The sequence below is a fragment of the Pistacia vera genome, unplaced genomic scaffold (assembly GCF_008641045.1).
Source record: "Pistacia vera cultivar Batoury unplaced genomic scaffold, PisVer_v2 Contig432, whole genome shotgun sequence".
In the NCBI taxonomy this organism is placed as follows: domain Eukaryota; kingdom Viridiplantae; phylum Streptophyta; class Magnoliopsida; order Sapindales; family Anacardiaceae; genus Pistacia; species Pistacia vera.
This window is the reverse complement of record NW_022196260.1, coordinates 1,570,242-1,585,131: the sequence shown is the minus strand read 5'-3', so window position 1 is coordinate 1,585,131 and position 14,890 is coordinate 1,570,242. Positions and strand designations below refer to the sequence as shown.

Genomic DNA, 14,890 nt, shown 5'->3' with positions numbered 1-14,890 from the left:
CCTTTAGGCTTATAGAATATTCAATGGACCTTAGAGATTGGTTGAGATACGTGCAAATAGACTCAAACATTCCGGTTACCCAAAAAACAAATGCTTCCTGCAAAAGTACTTAACAGTGTATTCAACAAGAGCTGCATATAAATTAATATACACACAAAAATTGAAAACCAAAGATACTTGACAGAGAATGAAGAAGTATGATTGATCATTAATTTAGGGTGCGTTCCATTCTATAAATTTATATAGAGAGTGTTTCTGAATAAAGTTCTTTCTACAAAAACATTTAACAACATTTTCAGGGACGAATCTGTCAAAAATATTTACAAACCCAGTAATCTTTTTACGAAAGAATGATTCAAACATTAATATTTGGAAAAGAAAAAATAAGTATCGGGAAAAAAATACTGTGATGATAAAAGAAACCCAAAACCTTTTAGCATCCATTGCCTGTAGTTACATATTGATTGAGTGCAGAAAACCATGACCTTCGCCGCTCATTGTTCGAGACTGATCGTCTAAAATTTGATCCTGAACACCTTACCAAATGGTTATTAAGGCGGTTCCGGTCAACCGTACAAGGAACTAAAGAAGGAGTAGTTTCTGGGGCTCCCATGCAAAAACTGGAGTTGAGTTTTATTGATGGAAACTTCTGGCAACTTAAGCTGCGGAAAGAAGAACCAAGAGGCGTAGTACGGGTGCAGTGAAAATCCGGCTTGCAGAGGGCTGTTGTTAGTGAAGTGGATTCCGTTATGTCACCTGGTCCTGAACAGGTGCAAAATGCCAGGGATAAACTTGTTCTTGCAATGTCCTTGATTGGTTTCGTCTCCGGAAGCATCTCAAATGAAACTATGCCATGCCGGCAAAGAGGACAGGGAATCGAGCCAAGGGGACCTTTCGCGACAATTGAGGCACAGTTTGTAGAGCAGAGATATAAGGCACATTGTGTACAGAACTCATGATCACAACCTGCATCATAGCATTATGTATCATTGTCTCGGCTATGGAAGCATATGAGCTCGAACCAGAAAAAATAAACAACCCTGGTATACAAAGAGATCAGAGGAAAGAGAACTACTTCTAAATTCAATTGTCAGATAACACAGATTGAAAAACAGGTCAAAGATAACATCATGAACGTCAAAAATAATACATGTAACTAGACAGTTAAAACCTTCTGTTTTCCTTTTTCTTCGGGGTTGATCATTATAATTTTGATCAACTATATCTATGTTGCATTAAGGTTTCCATCAGATTTACACAAATCTAATCTGAACCAACAACAGCATCGCCAATTCTGATGTCACCACCGATTAGAGCCATCAGCTATATCACTGCCATCACCAAAAACCAGAACTGCTACTTAATAACTCACGCCACAACCAAAATATTGCCTTTGACAAAACTAAAACAACACACACCACCATTATCGTGTTCTAGTTATTCGACTCCCACCACACGGGCACTTAATTCACTTCCATCACTCACTACCATGTTATTGAAGTCCAAATTTTGTGCTTGCATTTGTGCATATGAGAAACCCAAAGCCACTTTATTCACCCCCACAGCCCCACTGTGGAGTTATGCCTAAATGCTTGTTTGTGAGTGAGCAAAAAATGTGCACATCTTTGCAAGTGCTTTTATTGGGGGCATGAACATGATAATACAATTAGACTGATACATAATATGGTCGAAATTTCATCTGTCTTCTTGCCAACAAACAAAACAAGGATATTGTCATGTGGGTAAAAATTCAAAAGAAAAAGATTTCCCATAACATACCTTCTGCTGCTACAGTGCACACTCTTTCTAAACAAACGACACAAGGATCTTGGCATGTGGGTGCAGAAGCACTACTCCTCCATCCACATTCTCTGCAAATGACAACATACAAGATAAGAACTCAATTTATCCAATGTAGAGTTGGTCGTTTCTAACTTTCTATATGCCAACAAGGACAAGGTGGTAAAGTGCACCATTCTTGCAGTTCATTAGCCTGTGTGTGCACAAATACACTAGTTAAATCTCTCCACCGCTTCCAATCATGTGAGACTCTGAGTTAGAAAATAAATATGGAAGAAACTCTCTGAAAAAGAAGATGATGAACTTATATACAATCTCAGTGTTTTCTTTTTGCATGATTTCTATTAAGATGCTACAAAACTTTTAAGAAAATTTTCACAGCCTTTTAGACAGGCCATCGAAGATGCTAATACTAATTGAGCAACTAAACCATGTGAAACTATCAAGCATTCAAAATGTTAGTGGTTTGATCAAAGCAAAAATATAAAAATATAAGGCTTATTGGCTGTGAAGACAATGGAGATGCTAATACTCATGGGGACCCAAAAAAATTCTCAAGGAAGTACTAAAAAACACGTATAAATTCAAAGGCCAAATAAATTTCAGAGGAAAATTAAAAGATTTTAAGGCTTATATGCTGGAGCGGTTAATATAAAATATAGAACAAAGCTAAATTTACTCACCTAGCGATCTTGACAATGCTCTTAAGGGGAAGAGACAGATACGGTGAAGGAAGAACCTCTAATTGATGTTCTGGCTCTGTATTTAGAATCTGCTCGAGACAACTTCTATGCCACGAACGAGCAACCATCAAAGGAGTCCATCTTGAACATTTGAAATATTACAGTGGTAAGTTAACAACTTTACATTAATCAATACATGTTAACAAGAAAGGATGGCAATCAATTCCTAGGGAAAAGAAGGAAAAAAGATTTATCTCCATAAAGTCTCCACAAAGGTGAAAAAAAAAAAAACAAAAGAGTCCCACATCCGAGAATGCCCTGCATCAGTAATTTATGAGTATAGTTCCCCCTCCTCAAAAAAGTATAATTTAAAAAAACAAATTAATTAAAAAAAAAAAAAAAAAAACTTTGAGAACTGCAGATATCAGAGTAAAACTCTGATGGAACCACCTGCTCAAATAACTCAACTCCAACACACACACACAAGAACTTATGAAAGTAAAGCTCAAGAGAATTAACTAAAGATTATTATGAAACAGAAAGAAAATAACAGTAGCAAGAAAAGGTGATTCCAGTTACTTCCAGCAATTCGAGGAGCTGGAGACCTCCCACAAAACCAATATGATTCAACTTGATACCTCCCTTATCGCACCCTAACTATTTATACCAAATACTTCCTATACTACCCTTCCATAAAAAACTTTTATTCTACATCCACATGCATGAGAATCCCATAACAAACTGAACAACCTCACCCATATCTGAACCATCCAACTCACGCCCCTTTCCCCTTAGTGCTTTACTCTTAGTGCTGCCCCTGACTTATAGACTATATTGACAAGGGGTCTATCAATACCCCCCCCAGGAGAGCCACCTTGTCCTCAAGGTGGAATTGAGGGAATTGTGTGTTGATGACGTCGAAGGACTCCCAAGTCGTTCAAAGGGGGCGATCCTGCCATTTAATGAGGACCTCTTGGTACCATCAAGAAGGGATTGTGTTTCTGGACTTTGGGGTTGAACTGTAGTTCCAACTCTTCAGTGAGAAAGGGGAAGTGGCTGGACTGGGACAGAGGTATGTATGCTGGCTTTGAGTTGGGACACATGGAACACCGGATGAATACGGGCAGTAGGAGGCAGATCTAGTTTGTACGCCGTCAGACCAATTCTGTTTAACACTTTGAATGGGCCATAGAAAGCGGGCTGAGTTTCTCATTCAGTTTCTGGCCAATGATCGGAACCTGTAGGGCTGTAGTTTTAGGTAAACCGAATCCCCGGATTAAAATGATGTCTCGGCGATGTTTATCGGCCTACGTTTCATGTGTCCTTGAGCTGATTCCAAGTGGTGTTTAAGTTAGCAATAATGGCATTGCGGGGGTGAGTTGTTGGTTCACATCTTCCACTGAGGAAGGGTAATCGATCATCTTGAGAAGGAGTGGGGGATCTCTGCCGTAGAGGGCTTAAACGGTGCATTTTTGTGGACGATGGTAAGTTGTGTTGTACCAAAACTCCGCCCAAGAGAGAAAATGGGCCATTGTTTAGGCTGGGAACTGCAGAAGCATCGCAGATAGGCTTCTATACACCTATTGACCACTTCCGTTTGGCCATCTGTTTGGGGGTGGTATGCAGAACTGAACTGAGAGAGCTCCCTGCTGCCCTGAAAATTTCCTGTCAAAATTGGCTCATAAAGAGCCGATCTCGATCTGACACGATGGACTTAGGGAACCCATGAAGCCTAACAATTTCCTCCATGAAAATCGTCGAAACTCTTTTGCATTAAATGTGGAGACAAGAGGATGAAGTGGGCGTATTTAGTGAGCCGATCAACCACCACAAGAATACTATCAAAACCTTTTGCTCGTGGTAAACGCCAATAAAATCCATGTTAAATCATCAAAAACTTGCTCCGGAATTGGTAAGGGCTGAATAGTCCAGCTGGCTTGAGGGCTGAATATTTATTGACTTGGCAGACAGTGCAAGCTTACAAACTCTTGAATATCTTGCCTCATCCCTTCCCAATACACCAATGTTGGACACCCGTTTGTATGTTTTGAAAAAACCCGAATGTCCCCACCTGGGCTAGAATGAAATTTGCCAAAAGTTTAGCTATAAACCTGGAGTTTTTTGGTAAGACAACTCTGTTTTTATACAGGAGACACCTTGCCTAAGTCTGTAGTGTGGCCGGCTGTTGGGATCAAAAGGAGATCTTGAATGATCGGTTGTAACTTGGAATCTTGGTGTGCTTCCGTGGCTAACTCACGTATTCTGTAAACTGAATGACTGAAATAGTACTCAATCTGGGCTTTCCCCTCGCCGTGATAAGGCATCTGCACTGTGTTTGTTTTGCCCGGCCAGTAGTGAATGTCGAAGGAGTATCCCATTAGTTTAGACAGCCATTTTTGTCGTTCAGGAGTTTTATTCGCTGGTCCGTGAGAAATTGTAGACTCCTTTGGTCAGTCCTGATGGTGAATCGACTGCCCAATAAGTATGGACTCCACTTAGCACTGCCAAGACAATTGCCATTAGTTCGTTCGTAGACGGATTATGTTGTGCTTGTGGTGAGAGGCCTTGCTTAGATATGCTATAGGTCTGGACTGCTGGACCAGGAGCACCCATTCCGTGACCTGAAGCGTCCGTGTGAATTTCAAAAGGGAGTGTAAAATTTGGGATGGCAAGTACGGGAACTGTAGTCATGACTTCCTTGAGTGTGTTAAATGCCTTTTGAGCTCCTTCATCCCAAGGAATGCATCCTTTTTTAGCAATTCAGTAAGTGGCTGTGCAATATTTCCATATCCTTTGACGAACCTCCGTAATACCCGGTGAGGCCTAAAAAACCCTGTAACCCTTTATATTGGTCGGCACAGGCCATGCAATATTGCTCAATTTTGCGTGGATCAGCTTCCACTCCCTGTGCTGAAATTATGTGGCCCAGGTAGTCCAGCTTTGCTGACGACAACACTTCTTTCTATTCATTACCAGCTGGTTGTCCTGTAGAATTGTAAGAGCCTGTTCAAGATGGAACACATAGAATCAAGATCAGGACTGTAAATCAAAATGTCATCGACGAAGAAACCAACACAAACTTCCTCAGAACCGGTTTAAAAATGGTATTCATCAGTGCTTGAAAGGTTGATGGTGCGTTGGTTAAACCAAATGGCATTACTAAGAACTCGTAATGGCCGTCATGAGTTCGGAAAGCAGTTTGTGGAATATCCGCCTCTTTCATCCGAATCTGATGGTAACCGCTCGGAGATCAATCTTTGAAAAAACACAGCCCCCGCTAATTATCTAACAACTCTTCGATGGTGGGTATGGGAAATTTATTGGGGATCGTTACTCATTGAGTGCTCTATAATCCACGCAAAACCTCCAGCTCCCATCTTTTTTTTTGACTAATAATACTGGGCTGGCAAAAGGACTAGTGCTAGGCTGGATGATCCTGTTACCAACATCTCTTCCACCATTTTTTCAATTTCATTTTTCTGGAAATATGGATATCTATAAGGGCGTAATATGGGTGGTCGAGCTTCTGCCTTCAGGACTATGGCATGGTCATGCTGACGGTATGGGGGTAGTTTAGTAGTTGGTCGACATTTGGTTACACTTCCAAAGACACCATACTAGGATTTGTAGGTTCCTCATCTGCTTCTGGCTCTCCTTCCACAGAACAGAATTCGATACAAAACTCTCTCCCCAGTACTGGAGTGACTTAACAGGCCCTCAGAGATACCTCCGTCTTCACCAAGGAGGGTCTCCCTGTAAGTAACCTTCTGCCTTCCCATTCGAATTTCATGTTAGGTTCTTCCAGTTGGCACAGACATCACCCAAGGAGCTCAACCAAGTCACCCTAAGACCACATCCGCACCTCCCAAATCGAAAGGAAAAAAAATCTTGTGTAATCCTGACACTTGAACTTCCAATGGTACTGCCCTCAAACTCCCTCTCCTCTCACTGTGACACCGTTACCCACCATACTCCAACTTTTTCTGTTCAATTTACAAACCCATTTTGTGTACCAATTCGAGAGAATAAATTGTGGGATGCCCACTGTCAACCAAAACAATCACTCCCACTCCTTCAATCTCCCCTTTATTTTGAGAGTTTTGTCAGAGTGTGATTCCCATGATGAATTATGGATAGTGCCAAGGGATTACCTTCAGTATTTGGCTCTCGTCATCGTCTGGAACTATTTCTCCCTTCTCTGGATTTTCTTCCCAGGCTAACAGGATCTGCAGAGATCTACTCTTACATCGGTGGTTAGGGCTGAATTTTTCGTCCAACCTAAAGCAAAGTCCCTTCTCTCTTCTGAGCTGAATATCTGCTTCTGATAGTCGACGAAAGTTCTCACTCTGGAGCTTGAAGTGGCGTGCGATGGAGGTGTTTCTTTCGGGCGCTGGATCTCGTTGACGGTAGAGGCTGTCTCCTGGGTTTTTGTTTGCGTTGAACCATGAATTGGGCGCCACTTTTCTGGACTTGGTGTGACCCAGAATAAGCTTCCCACTTATTGTTGGGCTCTAGTCAATTTGGGCTGTTCCTCTCTAATACCCAGTTTTTTTCTTCAACCCGATGGGCTGCTCCATCACTCACTCAAGTCTTTAGCCTGTATAATGCGCAAATCAGCCTGATTTCTTCTTTAAACCATTGATAAAAATTCCCATCAAACTCTCTCTCCTATTTCCTTCAACGGAGCTGTGTGAGCTTCAAATCTTCACGGTATTCTGTTACCGTCGCGAGCTGCCTGAGTGCTACTAATGCCTCATAGGTTGACCCTGAAATGATGGTCTGAACTGTCAATAGGGCCACCTTAAATCCTTCCAACCCTGGACTGGTTTTCTGGATTCCAACCATTGATCCAGTTAAGAGCTCTTCCTTCCATGCACATGGCTGCTGCCTCCACCAATCCTCTTCTAACAATTAATGGCAAAAAATCTGTCGGCCTTGAAAGTCCAACCAAACGGATCATCCCGTAAAAATGGGTTGTTCGGCTTGCGGAATCTTTTATCATCTTTCCCATTCTGATTTCGTTCACCTCCCTTATCCTGTTGGAATATTTGATTTTCTGGAGTTTTTGACAATTTCCCAGGTGACGTTTTTCCTCCCTTTCTTCCTTAGTCTCATCAGTTCTCTCATTTCTGTTAAGTACCAACACTACCCAAATCAGTTTTCATTATGCCCATGTCTTCCTTACATCCTCATCTCCTTTTCCACATTTTCCATTCTATTCTCCATTTTGGACTAACCATTACCTAACCAGGCTCTGATACCAATTTGATGGAACCACCTGCTCAAATAACTCAACTCCAACACACACACACAGAAACTATATGAAAGTAAAGCTCAAGAGAATTAACTAAAGATTATTATTGAAACAGAAAGAAAATAACAGTAGCAAGAAAAGGTGATTCCAGTCTACTTCCAGCAATTCGAGGAGCTGGAGACCTCCCACAAAACCAATATGATTCAACTTGATACCTCCCTTATCGCACCCTAACTATTTATACCCAAATACTTCCTATACTACCCTTCCATAACAACTTTTATTCTACCCATCCACATGCATGAGATCCATAACAAACTGTAACAACCTCACCCCTATTCTGTAACCATCCACACTCACGCCCCTTTCCCCTAGTGCCTTTATCTTATGCTGCCCCTTGACTTATAGACTATATTGACAGGGGGTCTATCAAACTCCTAATGCAAAACTATGTACAAAAAGCATTCACATCACACATTAGAAACGCAGATCTTCTGCCTCCTAGACACTGTCCGCCCTATTCCTCATGGGCATATTTGGGCAATATCAAAAGCACATAAAAACCAACTACCACTACATATTGAACCTTCTTACTAACACATTTGTCCAACGTATTGCAAGAAGTTCTTGAAAAAACCACAAAAAAAAAAGGGTTAAAATCATTGGACTTGATGGTTAGAATCAACCAATCAAATTTATCTTTCATGGAGTTAATGCACTCAACTAAGCCACTGAATAAAAGAAAGCAAATGAATTTAAAATTAAAACTAAAATGGCCATCACTATATGATACCAGAGAGTTCAAGGATCTGGATTTATCTCATATTTTGACGGCTTTGATCTAATTACTATTTAGGAAACCCAGCATACCACAGACAGAAAACTGGATCTATGCAAATCATCTAACATTCCATTCTCCCTCCTATCATCTACTTGCTAATACTGTCTCCTTTCTGTGCCAAGAATATTAAAACATTCTGAAATTAACAAACTCTAAAGGATATACGAGAAGCTGCAATTTCTAAGACAAGATCACTTTGTTCACAACCAATCACTTGGAGTTCACAAACCAGAAACCATGAGCAACTAAAAATGTTTTCTAATTTCGTTAGGGCACAATGAATAACTCACAAAATACTTTGCTAGAATTTCACTTGGATAAAGTTTAAAAATTAACCATCTTCCAAGCTAGTACAGCTAAACATAAGCAGTCAGAAGTTGGCATAAGTTGGCATCTCCAATAAAGATACAGCCATATGCCCATTAACAAGTGATATTGTTCCTCGAAAGTCACCATGCTGATGGCACATGGAATAACAGTCGTTATCTAATAAGTTTTCTCCATTTTAGCTAATACTAAAGTATGACAAGCACATCTTACAGTTTTTCCTTGCTGATATCCACTCATTGAAGTCAAAACTACTGCCCTTTTTAACCTATTGAATACCTCTTCCATTTCAAAAGGCTAAACTCTCAAGGTTTCAACTGAAAGGAAGTGAGGTTTCTGGGCTTAAGAGAGTCTCTCCACTGTGTAGACTACTGCTGCAGTTTAGACCTCAGCAGGTTCAAAAGTTTCTAGAGTATAAACCCAACACCTTTACCCCTTTTCCTATACACATAAAAAACACAAACTAAGCTAATCAAAATTATTAAGAAAACAAGTGGGAAAACACATTCATATGTTCATGATTTCCTGAAGTCTACTAGAATAGAAGACAAATAAACGACACTGCTGAAAGAACACCAAAGAATTGAGTCAAAACTGAAATTAAAATGTCATAAATTTTAAGTATTGCAAGCAGAGGAGACAAAAATACATACCCATTTGCATTTTCGGCAGTCAGACTGGCTCCCATGGCAATCAAAAGCTAATTCACAATAAAGACACAAATCTGAGACTTCAACAGTAATGTAAAAGCAAAATCAAAATTCAGATATTCTGTCAATTGAAAACATACTTGACAACATTGTGCATTACCACCACATGCAGCATAATGTAGCGGTGTGCTCCCAGCTCCTGCAATTGACAACAGACTTGCACTTCAATAAATAACGTGAAGTGATGCAGATAACATCATTCTGGAAGCTGGGAAGGTTAAGTAGAACTGATTATTTTAAGACATCTTCAAAGAACAGGTCAATGACTAACTTAAAGGGATGCTGTTGCTTTCTGAAAAGGTACATGCCTAAAACTTTCCGTGAAAGGTATATCATTTCAGTAAACCAATCAAATGTTCACAATCTGATAAGCAAATAGGAATGATGGGCAGAGAAAGGAGAAGGATTGGAGGATCGAGAAGAGCAATGCACAAAAAAAAATTCAGTTCAAAACAAATTTCATTAAACACCAAGTAAAAATAACAGTGCATTTGCTAAACAGATTATAGGACAAACATCGTTCCTTTGAAAGGTGGGGACAAAGGGAATAACCTATAAGATCGATTGTAGTTCCATCTTCCACAGTGACCTCACAAACAGAAGCTCCTAAGTCCAAGAGTAAATGTACGCTTTCAACATGTCCATTCAGTGCTGCCATATGAAGAGCAGTTATTCCTCCATCAGCAGTTCTACTAATTACTTCATGGAGAGCACTGGCACAATGAAAATGGTACAAAAATAAATCAAAGCAGCAAACTCGAGTATGATCACCAAAATGCAAGAGGAAATTTTAAATGGAAGTACCTTTCATTAAATTCTAAGATCGGTTCATCTTTGTTTGACTTTTTCTTTAACCTGCTCCAAACATTGGGCACACTAGGAATGTAATCTGCAAGAAGTAGCCGGATACACCGAGAATGACCATTTAAAGCAGCCAAGTGGAGTGCAGTACCCCCGTTTAGATAATCTGCTCTGTGAATCTTAGAACCAAATCCCAAAAGTTTATCATAACTTCATTTGTGAAAATCTGTTTCAAATCTAGGAAAATGGAGTCAGAGAAAATGTCTTACATTGGCTTTATAAAGAATTAAGGTCAGAACAACCTCCCAGTGACCATGTTGACAAGCCTGCATCAAAGCGGTCTGTTCACCAATATGATGAACAAAATGATGAGCAAATTTTGAAATACAAAATGAAGTTTACCAATTTGAGCATTCAAGTGATCAAAATTGAAATCACAACCAATAAATGATCACAATAAACAAAAATTTTCAATAGGACATAAAACTGATCATACCTGACCACGATAATTCCTGAGATTAATATCGACCCCAGACTCGATCAAAAGCGAAACTATCTAAAGATATAAAAAATCACTATCATCAGAACAATAGAAAGCAAACATGTAATTCAGAAAAAGGAACTATCTTCAACAATTGCATACCTCATGGTGACCCTGAGCTGCAGAATAATGAAGAGGTGAATTTCTAACACCGAAAGTTGAATACCTCACCAGCCTTGGGTTGTATTCCAACAAGGCTTTGGCTTCTTGAAGATCACCATCTCTTGCAGCCGAAACTAGGCGCTCCCCAGAAGCCGAACACCCAAACGAATTACCCACAATGCTTAAAAACTTCATCTTTTTCCCCTAAGAAAGGCCCTGAATACTTATAAATGGAACAGTACAAAGGACTTCTGATCCTTCAAAACCTTCAAGCAATCCTAGGAATGATGCAAAGATAATGTAAAGAACAAGACAGTAGTCTTATTGTGTGCATAAAATTCTTCATATCTACCAAACGAGTAACAACCTTGAACAAAACAAAGTCTTGCTCACATAATTTCATAACAATTGGTTGTAACTGTAAGATTCTCAATGGCTTTGATGCTTATTGAGAGAGAGACAAAGAGGGATACTCCTGTTAATTCTTTACAAATAAATCAAAAGAATTTCAACTACTCCCTCTTTACCCTTCCATTAAAAAACAAAACTTAATCTGAATGCGACTGTTTTCTGCCTTTTTACATATTAATTAAAGATCTCGTCAACTTCAAGAAACCAAACAAGCATCCATCAAAGAACCCAATTAAAAGATCCTATTCAATTCTTTCACCAAACAATCAAAAATTTCCCAACTTTCCCTCAAAAACAAAATCCTCAACACACCCAAACCTCCATAACCCAAATCAATTCCTTCATTAAACAATCAAACCAACCAATACCTAGTTCCAAACTCTCATTCAATAATCAAAATCTCCAATACCCAGATGCAGAAATCAAATCCCTTCAAGAGCCAAAAACTCCAATACCCACTTGCCAATTTTAACCAAAGAATCAAAATTTACAAGCTAAAAAAGAGGCGTACTGGATGACATTGCAAAAGAACACCAATCTAAAAATGAAAGAAATGAAACTAAAAACTTGCGAAATATAAGGGGGAAGTTAAGGTGAAAAAAAATAAATGAAAAATAAAGATAAAAATGGATAATAAGTTATTTAAGACGGCAACCTTTATACAGTAAACTCAACTAACAAATGTGAAAACAATTGTAAGAAAAACAGCTTGTGTCTTCATCATTACCATTGGATATAATTAGGCTTTTCTTAAGTCAACTTTTGGTAGTTGCCATGTTCTTGTCTTTGGAGGGAAATTCATAATTCTTATAAGAGGATTTAATTTAATCACTGTTAAATTAAATTAATTTAATTTGCCCTATAGAGACGTTTCGTCTGAAGGTCGAAACTGTAAATTCAATTATATTTGAGAAATCGTTTTTTTTATTTGTCCCATCTTCCTAAAATTAAACATGTGTTTCGTGAAGTCGGATTTTGTGTTGGAGAATTTGTTTTACCTTAAATGGAGCGTGTTATAAGATTAATATAAACGTAGAATTTTTCACTCAATCTTATATTCACTTTATACATATAAAAAAATTGTATAAAATGACGCGTTTTGTGATATACCTTTTTATTTTATTTACATTATGAATATTACTTTATATTCACTATATACGTATCAAAAAATTTGTATAAAATGACGCGTTTTGTGATATTCCTTTTTATTTTATTTAAATTATGAATATTAGATGGTTGATTTCAAAATTAAATTAGAGAGTGCAGTGGTTTATTCTAAAATATAATAATTACCAAAAAGTTAATATTAAGATAACATATTAACATGTGAAGGATATAATGGCAATCTAAAAAGCAGAAAAGCACTTGGATTTAAAGTGCTTTAGCCATGCATTGCACCCACTAGTATTTTAAACAATATTATTGCCAAGTGTTGGGGATGTTTTGTAATGTTTTTTAACATTGGGGTTTTCCCAAAATAAAAAACTGATTTTACTAATTTCAGAATTTAGGGTGGTGGAAAAAGGTACCCTTATATTGTAATACAAAACAAATCATTAATATAGATTATTAACTTTTAGCTACATTTAAACCCTATATTATAAAATAAAACCAAGATATTGAATCTTATAAAAAGATAAGATTGGTAGAGATGGTAAGAAATACAACTTTTTTTTCTAAATCTTGTTATTTTATTTATAAAAAGAAAGAAATATATTTTTCAGCGTTTTGAAATTAAACACCCAATTTTGGGGATAAATTTTGTATATATAAAATAAAATACCAAATTATTTTATTATTTTTTAATAACTAAAATTTCCTTTCACTTTTACCATTTTTTTCACCATGTATCTAATCAGTTTACACGCACCTCGACTAATCCTCAGGAAAGACTAGTGCAATAACCCACTATCACGGTCCTCCAGCTAATATCAGATGCTCATATGGGAATCGAACTGAGATCATACATCTATCCACTTTATTCCCAATTTGTCCTAACTATTTAGGCTACCCCACGATGAGTCCTAATTTTTACCCTAAAATTAAAGAAACCGTTTCATTTTTAATATACAATTGGCCTTTCCTACTTTTATCAAATATTGTAAGATTTGATTTTTGAAAAAATAAAAAATATTTAGGACCTCCCTTGTCCCTAATGACTATGTTAAAAAACAAACTATGATAATTTTCAATGATAAAGAATGAATTTTTTTTTTTCTCTTTTTAAATAAAACAAAAGGTAAAGAGAGTTATCAAATTCCTTCTAAGAAAAACATTTTTTTTTCTAAAATAATATTAAACAATTAATTATTGATTTTCATTCAATTTCTATAAAATAATTCATTTACTCAACCAATATTCAACGCTTATATATTAGTTGAATAATGCATGTGTGAGAGCACCAAAGCATAAAAATATCGCCGCCCATGAATAATTAAATAATTAATTATGAAAAACTTAAATTACTATCGATCCAGCATGTTAACGAAGGATGATTAGGTACAAAATGTTTTGCTACTTGCCTCAAGTGGGCCGTTTGGAATCTATTCCTTTTCCATGTTTTAGGGCAATGGATCAACCACGCAATATTATATTAATTACATTTACTTCTAATTGTAATTAATTAATTACTTTTTCTTTAATAAAGCTCTGAGGGTGCATTTGATATGTTTTTTTTATGAATTTATTTTCATTTAAAGGGCATTTAAACAAACAAAACACTTCTATTAACTATTTTAAAAACATTTATTAATGATAAAAGTACCTAAAATTTAGTAAAATAACCATCATTAGTGGTTTGACGGTCAACAAACTCTTGAGTATATTACTCAAAAGGTCATGAGTTCGATCTACTTATTACTAATAGGGATGGTCACTGAAGGAATTATCCGATTTGTCAACTTCAGATTTTAAAAGATTAATTGAGATATCCATAAACTGGTCAGACACCCGTCAACCAAAAAAAATAAAAAATATGTAAAATCTCTTGGGCCAACTCATTTGACTTCTTATATCTTTATATTAAATAATAAGTGATGATATATTTTAATATCCAAAGCTGTCACAATCAATAATGCAGTCAGAAAGGGTTTAAAAACCCATTAAATTTACACCAAAATTTGTGCATACTCAATTGTAATATTTATGAAAAATACGTGGGTTAGAATAGTGAAATATTTTCTAAATAGTTTTTGAGTACTACATTAAAAGTCGTTTTCTTAATTTTCTTAACTCATAATTTAAAAATAGACAATTTTAGATATTAAATTTTAAGATACGACTAAATGTTCAATTTTCCCTTTAGTTTTTTTTTTTTTAAAAAAAAGATCCCGAATTAATAACCCTCACCAGTTACTACTCAATAAACAAAGTAGGGAGAGAAAGAGATTTCGTATAATAATAAACTTCTATAAAAAAAAA

General features: G+C 37.0%; 1 protein-coding gene across 1 annotated transcript; it reads right to left on the bottom strand.

Moving 5' to 3' along the window:
• Window positions 1–252: 252 nt before the first annotated feature.
• Window positions 253–12,080, bottom strand: LOC116143767 (probable E3 ubiquitin-protein ligase XBOS32). Its single transcript, XM_031429217.1, has 10 exons — window positions 11,060–12,080; window positions 10,913–10,972; window positions 10,686–10,757; window positions 10,420–10,595; window positions 10,168–10,328; window positions 9,696–9,754; window positions 9,559–9,605; window positions 2,484–2,624; window positions 1,780–1,871; window positions 253–966 (listed from the first exon to the last, which is right to left on the bottom strand). The coding sequence occupies exons 1-10, from the start codon at window positions 11,252–11,254 to the stop codon at window positions 434–436; spliced, it is 1,536 nt and encodes a 511-aa protein (XP_031285077.1). The 5' UTR covers window positions 11,255–12,080; the 3' UTR covers window positions 253–433.
• Between the last annotated feature and the right edge of the window lie 2,810 nt (window positions 12,081–14,890).

Bases quoted from the DNA above. Each gene is read 5' to 3' on its own strand.
- LOC116143767 (XM_031429217.1), bottom strand. From the start codon at position 11,254: ATGAAGTTTTTAAGCATTGTGGGTAATTCGTTTGGGTGTTCGGCTTCT. The intron at 10,758-10,912 runs GTATGATCAGTT...ATTGGTGAACAG, and splicing joins TCAGGAATTATCGTGGTCAG to ACCGCTTTGATGCAGGCTTG. The intron at 1,872-2,483 runs GTGAGTAAATTT...TGTCATTTGCAG, and splicing joins AGCATTGTCAAGATCGCTAG to AGAATGTGGATGGAGGAGTA.